This window comes from Cervus canadensis, chromosome 29 (genome assembly GCF_019320065.1).
Source record: "Cervus canadensis isolate Bull #8, Minnesota chromosome 29, ASM1932006v1, whole genome shotgun sequence".
Lineage (NCBI taxonomy): Eukaryota > Metazoa > Chordata > Mammalia > Artiodactyla > Cervidae > Cervus > Cervus canadensis.
In genome coordinates, this window is record NC_057414.1 from 5,511,897 (window position 1) to 5,533,081 (window position 21,185).

A 21,185-nucleotide genomic window follows, 5' to 3' on the forward strand; every position below is an offset into this window, starting at 1 on the left:
GGGGAACCTATCATGCATTTGCTTTTCAGACATTGTAGGCAGTGAGGACTTGAGCAATTAGGAAACATTTCATGAGGAGAACACGAGCTTGCCTGGAATGAGGCTGGTTCAAGTTGGGCATTTGGAAGGCAGAAAGTAACATGAAAGAAAATGCAAAGGCTGGAATGAGCTTGTTATATTTCAGGACACTGAGGATGTTTGGAACAGGAGTTTGAGAGCATAAGAGGCTAGAATTAGAGGCCCTTCAATGATGCTCATTCATTCTAAAGTGATAACTGTGTGGCAGACACCAGGATTACAAAGATAAATTAAACACAGCTTTGATTTTATATAGGTTAAGTAACTCAATGAGTTTTGAGGGGAGAGGAAATAATGATAGGATTGCTTTAGGAAATGGAAGCTGAGCTGGGCTTGCATGTGGGATATGTAAAAAGGGACTAGTTAACCTGGGATTGGGAAAGCCAGCTAGAAAGCTACTGCCTTAATCCATATGGGAGGTACCAGGACCTCGTTTCTTGAAACTTGATGTGCTGTCCTGTCTGTGGACAGAGTATTAGGCTGAATGGACTGAGTAATCGCCAGTCCTATGATCTCTTCTCTTCGAAATTCCTCCTTCGTGCCTCTTTTCCATATTGTACTCACCCAGTTACCTGGCTCAGGGTTTGTTACTGGACTCTGCTTTTCTGGGAAAGTGCTGAAAGACCAATCACCGACGCTGAAATAGCAGTTTCTTCCCCCTTGTGAAATCTTGTGATCTTTCCCAGATGACAGCCTCAGAGAGTCCTGCAAGCCTTTCCTATAAGGGAAATGAAGTGGCAAATGGAGAGAGAAAAACAGTATATACACTGTAGGGGATGGGGATGGCTTCCGTGGATCATAAATTCACGTTGCTCTCACCAAGATTTAGAGACAAGAGCAGGAGCCCTATTTCTTAAAATATAGAATGGAGAGGCTATCAGTTGGCCTTTGCTATTGGAAAAGAGTAGGGAAAAGTCTCACATAAAATAAGTGCTGGAAAATGGCTTACATACGCAGTCTCGCGTGGTGTAGCCGCTGTGGTCTCCTGGCCCGTGTTCCCTTAGAAAGGCTTCACTCCAAATAACAGAGCTGCAGCATTGAGGCAATGTGGTTCAGAATCAGAACTTCTAGCACTGTCGACTGGACTATATGAGACTGAGCAGTCCTGATCATTTTATTTATTCATTTATTTTTGGTTTGTTTTATTATTTGTGTTTTTTTAACTTTCTATTTTATACTGGAGCATAGCCAATTAACAGTCATGATAGTTTCAGGTGGACAGCCAAGGGACTCAGCCATCCATATACATGTATCCATTCTGCCTCAAACTCCCCTCCCATCCAAGCTGCCACATAACATTGAGCAGTGTCCTGTGCTGTAAGTCCTGTTCATTTTAGAATGAACCACACAGTTACAGTTCAGTCACTCAGCCGTGTCTGACTCTTTGAGACCCCACAGACTGCAGCACACCAGGCCTCCCTGTCCATCACCAACTCCCGGAGCTTGCTCAAACTCATGTCCATTGCGTTGGTGATGCCATCCAACCATCTCATCCTCCACACACTAGTCAAAATTTTGAGTGGTGGTTATCAGAGTATGGTCCCAGACCAAAAACACCAGCATCACCCAGAAACTTTTTACAGAGGTGAATCATCTCTCCTGCTCCAGACTTACTATATCAGAAACTTTCTGGGGGTAGAGCCTAGCAATCTATGATTTAATAAGCCATCCATGTACCTCTAATGCACACTAAAGTTTGAGGACCATTTCTAAATCTAGTTCTTTAGTTTAGAAATCTAATTCTGAAATTGAGAACTAGATTTTGTTTAAGAACAAAATCTAAGTTTTGTTATTTGGCTTGGCTTTACTAATTTCTAGTATACTCCTTAATCCTACTGATGGTCAGCAGTTGAGATTGGTCCCTAAATAAGCCCTTAAATAGCTTTTTAACAAGCCAGAGAGATATGGATGGTGCAGTGCATAAGTTTTGAGATTACCTACACAACTTACTGTCATTACAGATCTCTTTTAGCTTCAGTTTCTGTTGTAAAATGAAGGAAGCAATATCTACCTTTCAGTGTTTCTGTTTAGATAAACGATATATGTTGTTATTTTAGTCGCTAAGTCGTGTCTGACTCTTTTGTGACCCCACAGACTGCAGCCTGACAGGCTCCTTCTGTCCGTGGGATTTCCCAGGCAAGAATACTGCAGCGGGTTGCCATTTCCTTATCCAGGGAATCTGGAGTAGGTAGCCTATCCCTTCTCCAGAGGAAATTCCCAACTCAGAAATCGAACCAGGTCTCCTGCATTGCAGGTGGATTCTTTACCAGCTGAGCTACTAGGAAAGCCTGGTACTTCTTTCCATAAATTTGCTTTAATCCCATCTTCTTGCAAATAAGCTTTTGCTGCTTTTCAGTCAATGTGAAAGAAAATGACCTCAATATGTAGCTTTCAAACTTCTATTTCTCAGGTTTAGATGGAACCTCTGAATCTCATAGTTTCAATTCCAGATTCCCCAGAACAGGGACTGTCAGACTTGACAAGTGATCCATAATAAGCTGTGTGAACCTATCACTCCTCCTGCAACCCTGTGAATGTTTGGTAGAGAAAAAGGCCTGGTACATAATACTGTATTAACACACATCGATGCTTCCAAAGCATTAGCTCTTTTCCTTTCCCGGAAAACTGTTAAATTATGCTGATTTTTATTATTTTTATTGTTAGTTTTAATGGACTAATAGCACCTAGGGAAGTCAACGAAATAATGAATTTTTAAGGTGAGAAGTTTCAACAAGGAGGAACCTTTTGGTGGGACTTTAAATATACCCACTGAACTCACATGCTTGTCCTGAGAGGACAAAGGCAGGCCGCTGCTGCTGCTGCTAAGTCACTTCAGTCGTGTCCGACTCTGTGCGACCCCATAAACGGCAGTCCACCAGGCTCCTCTGTCCCTGGGATTCTCCAGGCAAGAATACTGGAGTGAGTTGCCATTTCCTTCCCCAATACATGCATACATGCTAAGTCGCTTTAGTCGTGTCCGACTTTATGCAACGCTATGGACAGCAGACCACCAGGCTCCTCTGTCCACAGGATTCTCCAGGCAAGAATACTGGAGTGGGTTGCTATTTCCTTCTCCAAAGAAAGGCAGCAAACAAACACAATTAAGTAGATTTAGAAAAGATCATAACAATTTGAAGCCATTTGGGTCAACTTCTCTGTGTGTGTGTTGTGTTGTATTGTCTTATCTTTCTTCTTCTCTGGCATGGTAATGCATCTGTCTTTTCTTAAATAAATTGTGGGTATTATTTGTTCTTAGCCTACCTTACCCTACCTTTAGTGACTCTAGGAATAAAAGAAAAGTAAGGCATTTTTCCTACCTTGAGAGCTTTTCTGGTATCATTAGAGTTCACATAAAAATCTATGCAGTTATTCTTTCTAAACAGAGTCTGATTTTTATAAATGATTGATTGATCTCTTTAGGCACAGACGATATAATTCCCAGCTCATGTTTTCCATTTGATAGTGTATTACCTCATTTCATTCAGTGCATTAAACATTGATCAGCTTTCTCCATGATGTGACCCTTTGGTCTGTAATGAATTCATCTATTTGACCAAGGAGAATAGGACTGAGTAGAGACAATAAAGAATAAGTTAGTTAGCACCTCTCCCCATCTTAATAACCAATGAGTTTCAAAATTAAGTTTCAGACCTGTGACCTAAAGCCTCCTTTTGAATCAAGCCTTGAGCAGGTCTGAGTGTGGCTGAATGTGGTTACAGGTGTTGGGTGGGGCAAGGACAGGGTAGCCATGGTGGGGATTCTGCCACGTGTGATAGTCTTTAGAAGCTTTTTCCAGGGCTACCATAAAGCTGAAGTTTGTATTAGAACAACTGACCGTTTTCTTGATGGTCGAGGACACGGAAGTTGAAAGGGGAATTAATTTACACTCCATAAAACAAGACTTACTGAAAGCCTTATTTTACATTTTTTCTTTCCTCAAATCCCATCTTTGCATCTGTTCCTGTCTCCTTCATATAAAATTTTAAAAATGCTTTCAGTATCCTGATTGTAGCTCTCTTCCTTTCTGTCCTTTTAGTCTGTTTCTCCTGCAGTACAGTCTCTTCATATCCTTTCTTATGCAAATGGTTCTTGTCTCTTTCATAACTGTAACAGCTTACTGTTTTTCAGGCACCATGCTCAATATTTCACATATATTGTTGAACCCCTGCAGCAATTTTTTTATCCTGTTTTCACATGAAGAAACTGAGGCTTTGAGAGGTCAAGTGACTTACCCAGAGCCACACATCATCTGAGTTCTAGAGGTGGGACAAGATCCCAGTCATATCTAGGTATAGCCAAGGTTTCCAGTTCAAGTTCTCAGATTCTCTGTGATGAAGCATGTTCATTATAGAACTTTTCAAAGAAACAAAACATAGAAATATGCCTCTTAAAGCATCCATGCTATCCAAATCCACAAAGAAACAGAGATGAAACTTTGTTATCTTTCCTTCCAGTATTTTTTAATACATAATAAAGAGATTTTTAAAAAATTGAGCACAATCATTTGATGATCATTTTTTTTTTAATTTTATTATTGGTGCATAATTGCTTTACAGTGTCATGTTAGTTTCCGCTGAACAGCAAAGTGAATCAGCTGTGTGTATACACACATTCCTTCCCTCTTGAGCCTCCCTCACACCCTACCCACATCCCGTCCCTTCAGGTCACCGCACAGCACTGTGCTGAGTTCCCTGTGCTGTCCAGCCGTTTCCGTCTAGCTGTTTATTTTAGACGTGGTAATGTGTACGTGAAGTGTGTATGCGTCATGGTAGTGTATATGTGTCAGTGCTCCTCTCCCGATTTGTCCCCTCGTCCTCTTCCCCCATCTGTGCCACATGTCCATTCTCTCCATTTATGTCTCTATCCCTTCCTTGCAGACAGGTTCATAATGAATTAAAATTCTTAAAAAAATGTATAAAAATCACAAATCTGACTCACAGCAGAACATACTTTAATACCTATGAAAGAGGGTAGATGTTACATATTATTTTAAATATCTTCAACACAGAATAAATAATTTTTAAGTATTATTTGACTTTCCGTGACGCCATATCATATTTCAGAATATTTGTCTAGTGCAAATTTTAGATAAGATTTTGTGGACATGTTAGTGATGAAATGTTCTTTCTGTTTCTAAAACATATTTACTAATAGCAAGGAAATGTACCAGAATATCCAAAGAAAATTATTAAAATTAAAATTTTTTTTAATCCTGGGCTTCCCTAGTGGCTCAGATGGTAAAGAATCTGCCTGTAATGTGGGAAACCCATGTTCAACCCCTGGGTTGGGAAGATCCCCTGGAGAAGGGAATGGCAATCCACTTCAGTATTGCCTACAGAATCCCATGGGCAGAGGAGTCTGGCAGGCTATAGTCCATGGGGTCACAAAGAGTTGGGTATGACTGAGAAACTAATACTTTCACTTTCTAGTCCTGTGAACAATACTCATCTATAAAAAGGATGTCGTAGACTTATATTTGAAATAGCAAGCGCTGAAAGAGTGAAGCCATTGTCTACTTTAAAAATAGTGTTGACCGAAAAGTTGAGAGTTATATTTTATTTGGTGGAAATTTTTAGAATTTAAGCTCAAAAGGCAGCGTTTCAAGTAGCCCTGAGTGAACGGCTCTGAGAAGGCTGGGAGAGGAGTCAGGCTCTTTAGAAATGTGCAAGAGCCGGCAGGTAGCCTGAGCATCAAAAGTATTTTTGTGAATTAAAGGAAACCAGATATCTCACGTTAAGGAATTTAGAGCTTTTCTATGTATGGGAAGATGCAAGAGTCAGGAATCACTGAAATCACTCCTTTCATATGCTTCTCAGCTATCTGGGGCCTGTAGTGTGTTTCCCACATCCTGAATTCCTCAGTGCTCGCAGCAGGGAGTGGCTGCAGCCTAATGGCTGCCAGATTGCAGGCATCCTTCCTTCCTGAGTGCCCCTAGGGCTCAGAAATGCACATTGAGGGCCTGAATCACGAGGACTGCGGCACACTTGCTTACTGACATGGCGGGAATACTGCACTTCTCACCGTCAACTTAATTGCACAAATAAAGTAGGGAGGAAATTTGTATGCAAATGACTTTCTAATACAATGGCTCAGTGATATGATAAAGGCTTCACATTTTACTGAAACAGAGTATTATTTGAGTTTGAAGCTAGTGATATATTTATATATTTCAAAGTGAATTCAAATGCTGCCTTTATTCACAGAGATTATCTACTGGTAGAGAAAGCAAATTCTAAATAGTCATGACCGTCTAGCCAAATGCTATTTCAAGGGACTGGGAGGAAGAAAAGTTGAGTGCCCTAGTTTGGCTTGATATTCTTTCTTTTTAATTTTAAGAATTTGAATGTAAACACCTCCCCTCACATTCGGTTTTTTTTTTTTCCTTAAACAGTTAACTTTGAGTAACTTTGTATCAGCTTAAGCTCCAGAAAAAGACCTAACTGGATTGGAATCCTGTTGCTGTTGTCACCAACATTGTGACCTTGCCAGTAAAATTTCATTGGTGTAAAATGAGAATCAATGCTTCATAACTGGTTTGACTTAAATACAAGCAAATAAGTGAAGTGACAACAATGATATGATATGGCACATAGTAAACCCTTTAAAATTTTCAATTTCCATCCTGTTTACATTCAACAAATTCTGGAGCACATCTTGAACCCACCTATCAATAGCTGCAACTCTCTTGTGTATGATCTGTTACAGTTTACACATATGTCCATTTATTTATATGTTTGGTTACTCTCTTCACTAGGCATGTTATTCTCTTTTCATGGGAAACTAAAATTCAAAAAAGTTGAAGTGACTCCACCATGGTCACACAGCTGATACACAGCTGCGATGCAAATCCAAACCTCCTGACTGCTAGTCCGGTGTTTTTTTGGTTTTTTTTTTTTTTTTTTGGTTTTTTTAGTGCACTAAAGCTGCCAACTTTGTCCACGTGTTTAGGAAAAAAAACATCTGATTTACGCTGTGATTTCCTCACCCCAACATTTGACAATTAAGGATTCCACTGTATACAAAAGGAAAAAATTGAGTAGAGTTTGAATAGCTATAGCATCCAATTTTTTTTTTTAATGTCAGTCACTCCCTTCTATGGAAAGCTATGTTTTAAGATATGATTAGTATGCTGAGCATAGGGTGATGGTAAACATTATGTTTTTGCATTATCATGAGATGACAAAATTACCCACTCTCAAAGGACCAGCTGCTGCAGGGTGACTGGCACCCGTGATGCCTACATTCTCAAAACTATTTTAACTGGTAGTTTTCCATGATTTTTTTTAGTCAGAGAAGAAATGTATGTGTAAACCTTTTAAAGCCATTGCATCTGTTATGATGAAAGGACACCCTGGAATCTTAGTGAGATTGTTCTAGGTCAAGAATTTGAAGCTAATTAAGATTCTTATTGAACCAAGAGTCCTGTAACTCACTTCCTCAAACAGACAGAAAAATTGTGAACAAAAAAGGTAGGAAAATTCTTCCCATACTTTTTATATAATATTTAGACTACATGTTATCATTTTAAATTGATGTGCACAACATACATGAAACTGTTCATTACATTAGATGTATGTGTCCTAAGAGGAAAGAACAAATTTTGAAATAGGAAGACATAAGATCATACCCAATCTCTAATCAAATTGCTCACAACTTTAGACAAAGAACTAAACCACTTGGAACAGTTCTCCTTTGTGTGATGTGGATAGTAGATCTTCCACGAGATTATGGAAGAAATCCAGCAGTTAAGGATATTATAAATCAGCAAATTATGCACTGCTGGGGTGGATGGGATGAACTGGGAGAATGGGATTGACCTATGTGACTACCCCATATGTGATGTAGTCGCAATCAGAGTGGACTGGAGTTCAGGACAGGACCTGACCAGTACCGTGGTCAATGTTGGGAAGACTGGGAAGGCTGAGGGGTTCAAGGTTTTCTTGGTTTCCTTCATATGAAGCATTTCTTCCAAATATAAATATGTTTAAATTGCCAATGTGCTTTGCTTCCCCACATCTTCAGGCTAGATGGTCATAGTATTCTTTCAGATATTCTCTTGGACACTCCTGACTTTTACCCATCTTCATTTTTTTCAGGGTCAATGATTGTATCTTACGGGTGAATGAGGTGGATGTGTCAGAGGTTTCCCACAGTAAAGCGGTGGAAGCGCTCAAAGAAGCAGGGTCTATTGTTCGGCTGTACGTGCGTAGAAGACGCCCCATTTTGGAGACTGTTGTGGAAATCAAACTGTTCAAAGGGCCTAAAGGTAACAGAAACATGAACAACTCACCAGTGACAAACTATTTGATTAAAGCTTATGCCATAACCCACCCACAATGTACTCTGTTCTTTTATTCTCTGACGTTCAGTGTTTACCAGGAGATTTGAAATCCAATGATGATAGAATTTTACAGAAAGTAAAAGAAGCCAATACTGTAACTATGAACTCAGAGAAGTAAGTGATAGATTTCTAAAGAAATTTCCTTATAAACAAAAACAACAAAAACCATCTAAATTTTTCTATAAATTTTTAGCCTTATCAGATCATCCTGACTTAGCTGGCATGTTAATACTTTCTAACTTTTCAAATGTAAATGGTAATCTCCCTCCTTTAATAAAATAGTAATGTGAAAAATAATAATTTGAATAGTCTATCCTGAAATAATTATTATATTTTATGACACTTGTGATTTGTTTTGATTTGGTAATACTTTTACCCATTTTATTTAATAAATACTACATGGCGCTTTATACTTTCAGTAGTCAAAATAAGTTAAAATTTATTTTTTTGAAATGTTCACAAAGCTCTTGAGGTAATTGCAGTTACTTTGGGGAATCGTATGGACAGTGGGATGAATCATATGAATTTCTAAGAAGAAAACTTTGAGCTCTGCTCTTCAGAAATGATAACATTTAATATTAATAGTATTTCAGGTATTTTATAAAAATCTAATAGTTACCTTAAAAGTACTTAAATATTTTAAAAGATTGTGACTAGAGAGGCAGTATACTCTTTTAGTAAATTATTTCTCTTTCCCTTAAAATCTGTGTAATCTCACACGCTATTATTGTTGTCATTGCTTAGTCTCTAAATTGTGTCTGACTCTTTTGTAATTCCACAGTAGCCCACCAGGTTCCTCTTTCTATGGGATTCCCCAGGCAAGCATACTGGAGTGGGTTTCTATTTTCTTCTCCAGGGGATCTTCCCAACCCAGGGATCAAGCCCACATCTCTTGCATTGACAGACTGATTCTCTACCACTGAGCCACCAAGGAAACCCTCTAATGCTATATCTGATTTAAAAAAATAAGCATACTACCTTCTCTGGGAGGTACTAGTGGGTGGTATTTAAGATCTCAGACCCAAGAGTCAGACAGGATGGAGTTTAAAAGCCTAGCTCAGCCACTTACTAGCACAGTGACATTGGTTAGCCCAGCCCCTCTTATTTTTAAATGGGGATTATAATGGTAGCTTCCTGGTGCTACCATAAAGGGGTCTTCCCTAGTGGCTCAGACAGTAAAGAATCTGCCTGCAATGCAGGACACCCTGGTTTGATCTCTGGGTCTGGAAGATCCCCTGCAGAAAGAAATGGCTACCCACTGCAGTATTCTTGCCTGGAGAATTCCACAGACAGAGGAGCCTGGCGGGCCATAGTCCATGGGGTTGCAAAGAGTTGGACGCATCTGAGTGACTAACACTTGAACTTTCAATGGTAGCATCCCATTGGATTTATGAAAATTAAATATTTAATATCTGGAGAGTACAGAGCAGGAAAGCTTGCTGGTTGAGTGCAAACTCCAAAGTATCTGAGCTGGAACCCTGGCTTGGCAGTTCACTAGCCATTTGATCTTGGTCAAATTTCTTAACCTCTCTGAGCCTAATTTTCTCATCTACAAAATGCAGATAATACTAGCACTTGCCCCTTGAAATACTGTGAGGATTAAATGAGTCAATATACATTAAGTGTTTAGAGTAGTACCTGGCACAAATTGACAACAAATATTCACTATATATATGTGAATGTGTGTGTGTATTAGTCGCTTAGTCATGCCTGATTCTTTGCGTGGACTGCACGCCCACCAGGCTCCTCTATCCATGAGATGGATTTTCCAGGCAAGAATACTGGAGTAGGTAGCCGTTTCCTTCTCCAGGAGATCTTCCCAACCCAGGGATTGAACCCGAGTCTCAGATTCTTTACCCACTGAGCTACCAGGGAAGCCACGTATATGTCATTTGTAGTTTGCTACATATGGTTTCAGCCTTTGCCACAATTGTTTGGTAATCTAATAAAAGAACCAAATTGCCTCATGTGTTAAATCCAAATGCACTAAAATCACAGAATTAATTTGAGTGTGGGGAGAGTGAAGCATTTCCACACCAATGTCTGGTGATATGTAAGAAAAGACTTTCTATTCTACACATTTTCATATTTGCCATGTGTTTTAAAGTTAAAACAAATAAGCATTCACTATTTAAATTTAAAAGATCTGCTAAAATAACAGGTGGATACTTCTACAATTCAGCAGACAGCAATTGTTCAGCACAGCCTTAAGGCAAATCCCAGTTTCAAGCACTCAGCAAAGCATTACCATCCATTAGCAGACCTCCTGCTAGCTGAGTCATTCCGTGACCTCAGTTGCTCAGCAGAGCACTTAAAGATTCTAGGGAATCGATAGCCAAAACTCCTTAATCTGATCGAGAACACATTATTTTGGATCTCTATCTTTGGTGCCACAGCCCCCTCTGGCTGGTGTATTTCTATCTGAACTGTTTTCTCCTTTGAGCCAGGAGTGAAATAGCCCTGGGACAAAAAGAGGCGGGTGGGGAGACAGGTAAGCTTAAATCAACCAGGAATACCCAGGCAATAACCCAACGAAAGAACACAGCATATGGGTGATAGGCTTGTTCTACTGTGGAGAGGAGATCCAGGAAACTGTTAAGAGCTAGCTTTATACCCTGAAAGCAGGCTCCTGCCAAATTGCAACAGAGGTTTGTGGACCTATTGGTCCTGTTGAGATTCTGCTGGGTCTGTCCTACTTTTTTGTCCTGTCACCATACAAAAGCCACCGATGGGGATTTGTTTCTCTGTATAAAGCTTATTGATTTACAGAGAACGAAACTGTTTTAATCACTATTTGAATTCCTGATGCCTTTCCCTGAGCCTTGAAGGAAATGCTGAATCAGAGTAAATTGAATAATTAAGTTGGATTCTATACTACATCTGATGATACCTTCCAGTCTTAACCTCCCTTGGCATCTCGCAATTCTTTATTTTTGAATGATGATCTATTTTTTTATGCCAGTGTTTAATCTTGTACTATGGAAACTCTTATGCAGTGGAGACAATGGAGAAGAATCAGATGTGTTTCTAATGGGAGAGAGAAACATAAAGGTAACTCACTTTAGTGCTAGACAGAATGAAAGCAGCTCTGTGGTTGAACCTGAGCTATGATTCCAATTGAATCGAGCAGAGAGAAAGATGTGATTCATCTTAATCAGAAGAACCAAAATGCTCCAGAGAATTTAAAATTTAATATGTGCTTTCAGACCTTTATCTTCCCTTCACTGAGCATGTGGGCATTCTAGATAGTAAATATCAACACTGTAGCCAACTGGGCTAGCTACCCTCAATTATGAGTATATAATACAGAGCTAGCTGACTGTGTTCATTAATTTCCTTCTTCAGTGATTCAGCAAATATTTATTAAGCATTTATCATGGACTTGACACAGACCCAGGCAATGAGGATTCACAAAGAAAACAGAGAATTTTTGCTCAAGAAGATTATGGTCTAATGTAGAAAACACCTATAATATAAATTGGGAAACTTGCCATGAATGAACATAAATGTTTGTAAGGAGGCACCAATTAGGTAATGGGTCAAAGACGACTTCTCTGAGAAAGTGCCACTTAAGCTAAACTTTGAGATACAAATAAAACCAGACATTAGCTGGATAAAGAGTGGAGGAGAGTATCTAGACAGAGTAAAAGCATGTGTATATGAAGGCCCCAGGGTAGGAAGAATCTTCATACCTTCAGGACTGAAAGATATCAGTTGTGACTGGAGTTTAATGACAGGATACTGAATGACATGAAAGGATACTGTCAGGGTGAACAGGGGCTGAATCATGTGCAGCGTTGTTGACCATATTTGCAGATTTGTTATTTTATTCCAAGTGCAATGGGAAGTTCTTGCAAAATGTTCAATATGTGAGATGGTCAAATTTGTTGCTTTTAGGAGAGCACTTAGTCACTGTGAAGAAAATGCATTGAAGGGGCCAAGAAGAAAAACAAAGACAGTTAGGGGTCACTTGGAGAAGGAAGAGAAAGGTGAAGTTTTCAAGTATATGGTGAAGATATGTTGGCATTTGCCATATAGTGGCCTTGCCACTTATTGACAATCTAGATGTGGCATTTGCCCAAGGATGAGACTGTTTTGTCACTGAGCCATTGAATGGATTGAGGTGCCATTTGTGAGATGGGGAAGGCTGTGGAGGAACCCTTAGGGGACTATGCTGGGCATTTGGAAAGACTGTGATGATTCTGAAAAAGAGGCAGAATTGGAAAACATCTGTCTAAAAACCCTGTTAATATTCTGAATTTTCCCCATTTTCTATCAAATATCTGGAGTTGGGGAAATATCTGAACAATGACTTTCTCACTTTTACCAATAATTTTTAATATACAAATTATGACTATGGCTACTTCAGCTACTTTGAACAGTTATAAACATTTAATATATCTATTTTATAGACATTCTTAATGCCCAGATGATTTGGGGAGATTATTTTTGGTTTTGTTTATTTGTTTTTACATGAGACAGAAGGTAAACAGTATTTCCTTTCATTATATAGATGCAATGTTAAGGGATTCCTTGAAAAAATAATTTGTAGTAGAATTAAATTTATAGCTTTCTAACTTATACTCTTGTGTTTATTCCATCTGTTGTACAACCGACTACTTTCAAGATGACCTTAACGTATATGATTTGTCTTTATGGCCTTATGGTGGTACTGATCTTCCCATTATTTGACTAGAATAATCTGGCTGATAATTTGTGACCATGTATTTCAGTAAGGAATATTTGGGTAATATGCCAGACTGATTTAGAATGTTTCTTCTTAACAATATATAAAAATTTCCCTACCCTCACAGATTTGGTCATTGCAAGCAGCTGGGGTGTCTGTGTGCGGGCAGTGAGTTGAGAAAAAAAAAAAAAAAGGCTAATCACGTATAGGAAGCTGTGATTAGGCAAATCCATTTAGACTTGCCAAGCAACCAAAAATATACAAGGAAGAAAATATGAAGTGTACATGTGGTTTCCCAGGAAATAGGTTCATAATAAAAATCTTTCTAGTGACTTTCCCAAGGGCACTCCAAGTCATAATTTCTCAGAAACTAGATAAATCAACAAGACCGTTGATTTATGTGGTCTAAGCCCCAAATACCCTAAACCTATATAAGAAATGCATTTCCTTCTAAGATGTTTGTGTTGCTTTAAGATAATATAGCTAGTTGAAGACCAAGTTCTATTAAAGATTGAAGTTCTATTAAAGTTCTATTAAAGATGAAGTTGTATTAAAGATTCCAAACTAAAAAGTTCAAAGCCCTTTTCTGTTGATTCTTGTTTCTTCTTGGGCACCTTTGTTAAATCAGGCATTATGTCCTTTGGAACTTACCTCCAACTAACTAGTCTTTTGTGTAAAATCCCCATTGCCATTACTGTGGTGTTCATATCTTCCTTATGTCTTGTCTTATCTACTGTAATAGACTCCATTCGAATCCCTCCCTTCCATTTGCACACACTTGTAGGTCAATCTTCCAAAAATCCCAGCTCTGTTAGTTGATTCCCCTGCTCAAATGTGTCTAGTGGCTCTTCACTGGCCCTAGATAAAAATCTAAATTTCCTGTTATATCATTTCATATCCTCTATAACCTCCCTTTCCAGCAACAACATTTGATTTCAGTCTTTTCTTCTCTTTTCTCTATTCATCCTCCAGCTAAACTGTGTTATGTGCAATTTCTGAAACGTATGCTGTACTCTCCTGCCTCTAAGCCTTTGCTTGTCCCATACCCTCATTTGAATGCCTTTCCTTACCACTGTGACCACTACCTGTCAACATCTTCTCCGTCTCTAAGAGCCAAGCCTGTTCAGTTCATTGTTGTTGTTCAGTTGCTAAGTCATGTCCGACTCTTTGCGACCCCATGATCTGCAGCACTCCAGGCTTCCCTGTCCTTCATTATCTCCCACAGTTTGCTCAAGTTAATGTCCATAGAATCAGTGATACCATCCAACCATTTCATCCTCTGTCACCCTCTTCTCCTCTTGCCCTCAATCTTTCCCGACATCATGGTCTTTTCTAGTGAGTTAGCTCTTCACATCAGGTGGCCGAAGTACTGGAGCTTCAACTTCAGCATCAGTCCTTCCAATGAATATTCAGGACTGATCTCCTTTAGGATGGACTGGTTTGATCTCTTTGCAGTCCAAAAGACTCTCAAGAGTCTTCTCCAGCACCACAATTCAAAAGCATCAATTATTTGGCACTCAGCTTTCTTTATGGTCCAACTCTCACATTCTGTCTCCTCCACAAAGCTATCACTAATCGATCCATTCAGAAAGTCTTTCACTTCTAAGAGCTTTTAAAATACTTTGGTTTTTTTTTATCTTCTTTTTCTCATTTTTTTGTTATTAGGCCATCCAAGTAACTCATAGCATACAGAAAAGATAGATACCAATAGCCCAAAAAAGGGAGATAAACAAGTTGCAAATCCTAACACTTAAGACCCTTAGTTTTTCATCTCTACCCTGGCCTGTGCTAAATTTGAAGCATTTAATGAACACTTAAAAGGGAAGTACAAATCCCAGTTTAGTCTGTGACCAAACTCTGGGTCATAAGTGGGAAGAATTAGGATGGAGAGAGAGAGTCGAGTCCAAGACAGATCATGCCTGTCCCTGAAGTAAGGCAGGGGGAAAGGAGTGGACAAGATGGAAGCTGAATGATTTTTACTGCCAATAGCAGTTGCTTATGAGGAACATCCTTGCATGGACCCCCCTTTTTTTATCATACCTTACAGAAACTATCTGTTCAAGAGTTTGGAATAAATAGTATTTAAGGTATCTAGCACTTTGCTTAACAGGCCAATTAATCAAAAAGCAATTTCCAAATTATTGAGGACTTTTAATTTCATTTTTTCTTAATAGCCAACATGACAGATTTATTGTCCAGCTTGGTTAAATATCTCGGCATGCCTTTGATATTACAGACATTTTCTCAAATATCTAACTGGAATGAAGCTTATGGCTTGTCTCAGTCTCTGCATGCACACTTCTTTTCTCTCATCTGTCCTTGTTCCTCCACCTGTTCTTGTCTTTTCTCTCTTGACAGTAATATGGACAAAGTAAACTTCCTCAAAGTTGAAATGAGAAACTCATCTGGCAGTTTTCAGAGATGGTCATTTAGTAAATTAACTATTTCACAACTTTTAACATTTGGGATATAGACCTAGAGCTGCAGGTATTGAGTACATAAGGCAAGATCCGTGAACATTTGAATGAGCTAAGATTTTTGGACTTTTCTGGTTGTCCAGTGGTTAAGACTCCAAGTTTCCAATGCAGGGGGGCATGGATTTGATCCCTGGTCAGGGAATTAAGATCCCATATGCTGCATGGCACTGCCAAAAAAGAAAAAAAAAAGGGATGAATGAGCTAAAATTTTAATTCAAAATTGAATGCACCATTCTTACAACCTAGTACAGGATATTTTTCATTGAAATTCTTCTTTTTATGCCATCTGTCTATGTATAATACTGCTGATGGCGTTTTGTAACAAGTTGGAAACTACCACCTGACCTTGATAACTGGGGGGAACTTAGATTAGCAGAGTTTTTAGTTGTCCAGAATTCAGCTATTCATGTCCAAACAGATCACCAGACCACTGGGTAAACACTGAGCACAAAGGTTATGCAACAGTTTTGATTATTGGCATCCAACCATCTACTGTACGTTCCCCCCTTTCTTGCCACGAGGTATATTCATTTTTTTTAAAATGTACATAGAAATGTGTCTCTCAATGCAAGGCACCATTTACTCTTTATTCAGGCCCCCGTCCCAGGACCTGAGTTCTAAGTGGTAGGTAGACCTCTTTTGTGATAAAGGGCCTTTCTGAATAATGGTGTGACTCTTAATAAACACAAATGGCAAATTCAGCTGTTTGGCATGAGGTCTCAAAACACTACATTTTCCTTTTGTGCTAAACTTTATTCAGCCCTTTTGAATTACCCAAATTGTTCTTTCGGAGGAAACAAGGGTATGCTTGAGTGCATGTGCAGTGCAACCTTTTGCTGAAATCTAATGTTCACAGTCAAAAAGAAAATGCCTAACTCTGTGTTAAGCCAGGAAAATAGTCGTCTTGGAAGTAAATTGTGACTAAATCATCACTCTCTGATTCTCCCAAAGGACAATTTTTTTTTTTTTTTTTTTTTTTAGTTACAGAACAAAGGACAATATATTGGGTTGGCCAAAAAGTTGGTTCGGATTTTTCCTTAAGACCTTGATGAGCTCCTTGTTCCCAGGCACTTCCTGTAGAATTCCTTGAATGTGTCCATGGCTAGTTTCTCATTATTTCTGGATAAATGAAATACATATCACTTATGGGTTAGGAGGTTCTTTCTCTAAGGTGATATTTGGTCAGTCTTCATAATGGCATCTGTAAAAAAGCTCTCTCCTGAGGCCTTAAAGAAATTATCTATTCATGAAAAAACAAACTACAACTTTTCTGCTATAGTCCCCACTGTTCTGTACATTATAACATTATAGGAGAGTAAAACAATTAGTTCTATTTGCTAAATCCTTTTGGAAACTAAGGAGGGATATCACACCTCTCATTTGCCCTTTGAGGTTAAGATGTAGTCATTGTTGCTTTTCTTTGCTGTTTAAAGCTGGCTCATGATTTTTAACAGAATTTATCATCAGTGACTTCTTGAAAGTCAAAATTATTTTTACTGTGGAAACTTCAGATGTAAAAAATGCACTGTACTAGATGTAGTCCAGTTTTTGACAGTCTAAAGTTTTATAATTCACATAGAAAATGCTGTTTACCTAGCTATGAATATTTGCTTGGGCAAATACTTACTTATATAACATTTTTTTCAATTTTTTTTTATTAAAGTATAGTTGATTTACAATATTTTGTTAGTTTCAGATATGCAGCAAAGTGATTCAGTTATTTTTTTCTGATTATACTACATTGTAAGTTATTACAAAATATTGAATATAATTTCCTGTGCTATACAGTAAATCTTTGTTGCTTGTCTGTTTTGTGAGATCTGTTAATATCCCATACTCCTAAGCTCCTGATTTATCCCCCTTCACCCTCCCCTTTAGTGACTACAAGTTCGTTTTCTGTGTCTGTGAGACCGTTTCTATTTTGTATATAGATACATTTGTATGTATAGTATTTTTAGAAGTTTTCAGAGGAAGTGTGTTGCTATGATAAATACTGTGACTTTCCAATTCATGATCAACGGCAAAGAAACTTCATGAAGAGACTTTAGGGTTTGGACAGCCTCTAAATTTAAACCTTTGCTTTACCTGACTGTAAAATGGGCATATGAAGTTGTCTTGGTTACTGTGAGCATTTAGTGAGATACGTGGTACATCTCAGTGCCCAATAATTTTAAAGCATTCTCCTTCCTTGTTTATGTTTTTAAGAAGCAAGTATGTGTAGAAAATAATTATCCATTCACTCAATAAATATGTTATTTCAAAAACATTTATTAAGCCGGGCAGTTCTAAGCACTAAATCAAAAGAATGAAAATAAACAAAGATTTTTGGCTTTCCTCCCAAGCACCTTCTTAGAAAACTGGCATTCACCTAGACTGAAATAATGCAGGCCTTTTCTGTTGGCGGGCACTGACTTCATGCTAAATTCATCACAGTCCCCTAACTAAATCCATTTTGGTTCTCCAACTCATCAACCAGTGTACATTAAATTCTCCTCCTTCTCTGGAACATTGAGATCTGATAAAATTAAAGATTGCAGTATTTTTTATTCACGGACTGTGACTCTGAGTGCCGTTAGCTGTCAGTCAAAATCCGTGTACTACATGGACTTTGTCTCTGAGTATAATTCACTTGCAGCTAGCTTGACACATCATCCTTTACAGAAAGTTGCTAGGAAAAATAAAACCTCTGCTCTTAATATCCACAAAGAAAGCCAACTTAGGAAATTTTTAAACATGGAATCTTCTATGGGCTAACCAATTATGAGATCCCACCAAAAATCCACCATAAGTAGGAAATTGTCATACTAAAGACGGTATTAGGAAATGTTGAGAAAAAAAAGAGAACAGTTAGGAAGAGGGATGACGAAAAATAACAAAAGAAACAGGCGAGACACATTTTTCTAGGTGATTCAGAGCCTTAGAGTCATGAATGAAGACATACATCATTTGTTCAATATAGGCCAGCAGTCTGAGGAAGAAAGAGTTCAGTAGCTGCTTCCCAGGAACCTAAAACCATTCGCTGAATGTTCATGAGTAGTTGAGTCAGATTGGGAAATTTAGCCTTCATAGATCCATTCATGTGAATAAACTGTGGTACCAGTTTTTAAAAATCATGATCATTTTGATGTACACGAATTCCTATTTGTGAAATATTCTAATCTCTGAAAATATACACATTCACTCATGTATTTAGTAAAATATTAATTGAACACCTCCTGACTGTGTTTGACTAAAAATTGGAGATAGAGACCCAGTGTGCCCTCGATGGAGATAGTGGTCCCAGTATAGTGTGTGAAATGTACACATGCATAGATAATTGTGAATACCATCACATAAGTATATGCATAGGCTTTTATGAGGAAGTCTTGACCAAGACTTCAACTTCTACCTTAACGCTTTGCGAGGAAACAAATTGTCAATACTTTATAGCTATTCCCTTGGGAGATTGACTCAATTACTGGATTTTTTTTCCCTATAATTGAGCTGAAAGTGGGACTTTTTTTTTAGTTGTCCATCAGTGTTATTTCTGCCCTCTACAGATATGATGACAACTTTTCATAGAAGAGTGCTCCATACATATATAGACCACAGTCAGGTCTCCTCTTATGCCTCTCTCTTTTAGGCTAAGGAATCCCATTTATTAATCATTCTTGATACAGAGTGATATTCAGACTTTTTTTTTTTTTTTTTTTTACCGTTTCCATCCTACTAATTTTCTCAAGTTTGGCAACATCCTACCCAAATAACAATACACAGACTTACATAGAGAGATCCTTTGATATGCTTGTAAGTGCAGACCATGGCAAATAGAGTTCTGTACGTGAACTTCACTCTCTAATCATTGGTGCCACTTGTGCTTACTCGCTCAGGCATATCCAACTCTTTGTTACCCCGGGGACTGTAGCCTGTCAGGCTCCTCTGTCCATGGAATTTTCCAGGCAAGAATACTGGAGTGGATTGCCATTTCATTCTCCAGGGGATCTTCCTGACCTAAGAATCGAACCTGTGTCTTTTATGTCTCCTGCATTGGCAGGCAGATTCTTTACCACTAGCACCACCTGGGAAGCTTCTGATTATTTAATAGAATATAAAATTGTGTAAGCATTGTTTTTAAGACTCTTTTTGTTGGTTCATAACAAGATTATAGATAGTTAAATACTCTATATGAATCAGGCATATCATGTTCTATTTTAGGATAATTGACTCAATGTAAATTTATAAATTTGCATTTATCTCTATAAATATGGTTAAGCTGGGCTTAGCATCCAGAGCTATTGATATCATTCCTAATAATAACTCATTTGATCCTCATGTTAGCCAGCATTTCCTTATATCAGTTACAGGTAACTTGAAGGTAGACAGATGGAATTCTTAGAAACAGAACTTGGCAAGGATGCATGTTGCCCAGGATACATAGAAATGATATGAACCCTGCAGTGTCAAAGAAAGACTAAATATTGAACTAATAGAAAGATAAAAATAAAAATAATGCCTGAAGTCAAAGTTTTACACCAAGCAGACTGTATACACTACTAAAGAACTGGTTTCCAGGTTATTAGAGCAGATTAATCTTACCTGCCTATAGAAATTCTCTCCTTCAACAACTCACAAAATAAACACAAGAAAAATTAATAACAACCATAAATGTATGCAGACAGTGATGAAAGAAGTCATGAAACACAACACAATGTGATATATTCAAAAACTTTGATAAAGGAAAGAAGCAGTAGCAGAGAGGTTTAGTAAGGCTCCAATACCCCTCCTGAAACTATGTTGGTAGTTGACGGACTCCAACTTCTTTCTCACTGATACCACTAAATCTTGGAAAAGAGGACACCAGGATGGTAGCCTTATCTTTTTCAGAATAGTTGAACTTGCTATTGCGTGCTAAGTTACATCAGTCATGTCCAACTCTTTGCTACTCTAAGGACTGTAGCCAGCCTGCCAACAAAATAGAATTCACCGTTTAGAAAGTACAGATTTATTTTTCTGGAATAAAATGTAAATAGGGCTGTGTACAATGAAATGATAATCAGTCATAAAAAATTGCTTAGTACTGACATTTTTAAATCTAAAAGTGTTAAAATGCATGAAGAAATGGAAAGAAACACCACTTGATGTATATCCAGAAAGATGTTTGACTAGGAAGAGAAATACTGAGTAGATTCAGCTCAATTCATTCAACAAACATCTAGTTTAAAATCTCTCACCAAGGATCAGGGAATATAGAAAGGTAAACACAAAACAAAAAGATTCCTCTCTCCCTCAATTTCTGTGATATAATTATTAGAGCCTTTAAAAGTACAATTCTTCAATCAGAACTGTCTTGAACTAAATTTTTATACACATTTAAATTAGTATACCAAATAAACAATCTGAACATCTCACTTGATCCAGAAACTATTGTTTTTGATCAAACTTGATCAAAACTATTGTTTTCTCTGTCAAATCTATTCTTTTCTCATAAAAAGAAAGTAAGCTTTTTTAATGGAACTTGTCTTCAAAAGTTCCAACTATTCTTTCTTTAATATTCTATTTTTTCCCCAGGTGTTTGCACTTTGATTTTCTGATGAATTGAAGCATTGCACAGCTCTTTGTTGAG

At 38.0% G+C, this 21,185-nt stretch overlaps 1 protein-coding gene across 32 annotated transcripts in view; it reads left to right on the forward strand.

Annotated features, from left to right (window-relative positions):
• DLG2 (discs large MAGUK scaffold protein 2) overlaps window positions 1-21,185 on the forward strand; it is a 2,236,304-nt gene that overhangs the window by 1,549,621 nt on the left and 665,498 nt on the right. For all 32 annotated transcript variants that reach the window (XM_043451476.1, XM_043451478.1, XM_043451480.1 and 29 more), the window contains one exon: window positions 8,175-8,344. In XM_043451476.1, coding sequence (XP_043307411.1) covers window positions 8,175-8,344 — 170 coding nt within the window. The remainder of the gene's footprint in view (window positions 1-8,174; window positions 8,345-21,185) is intronic.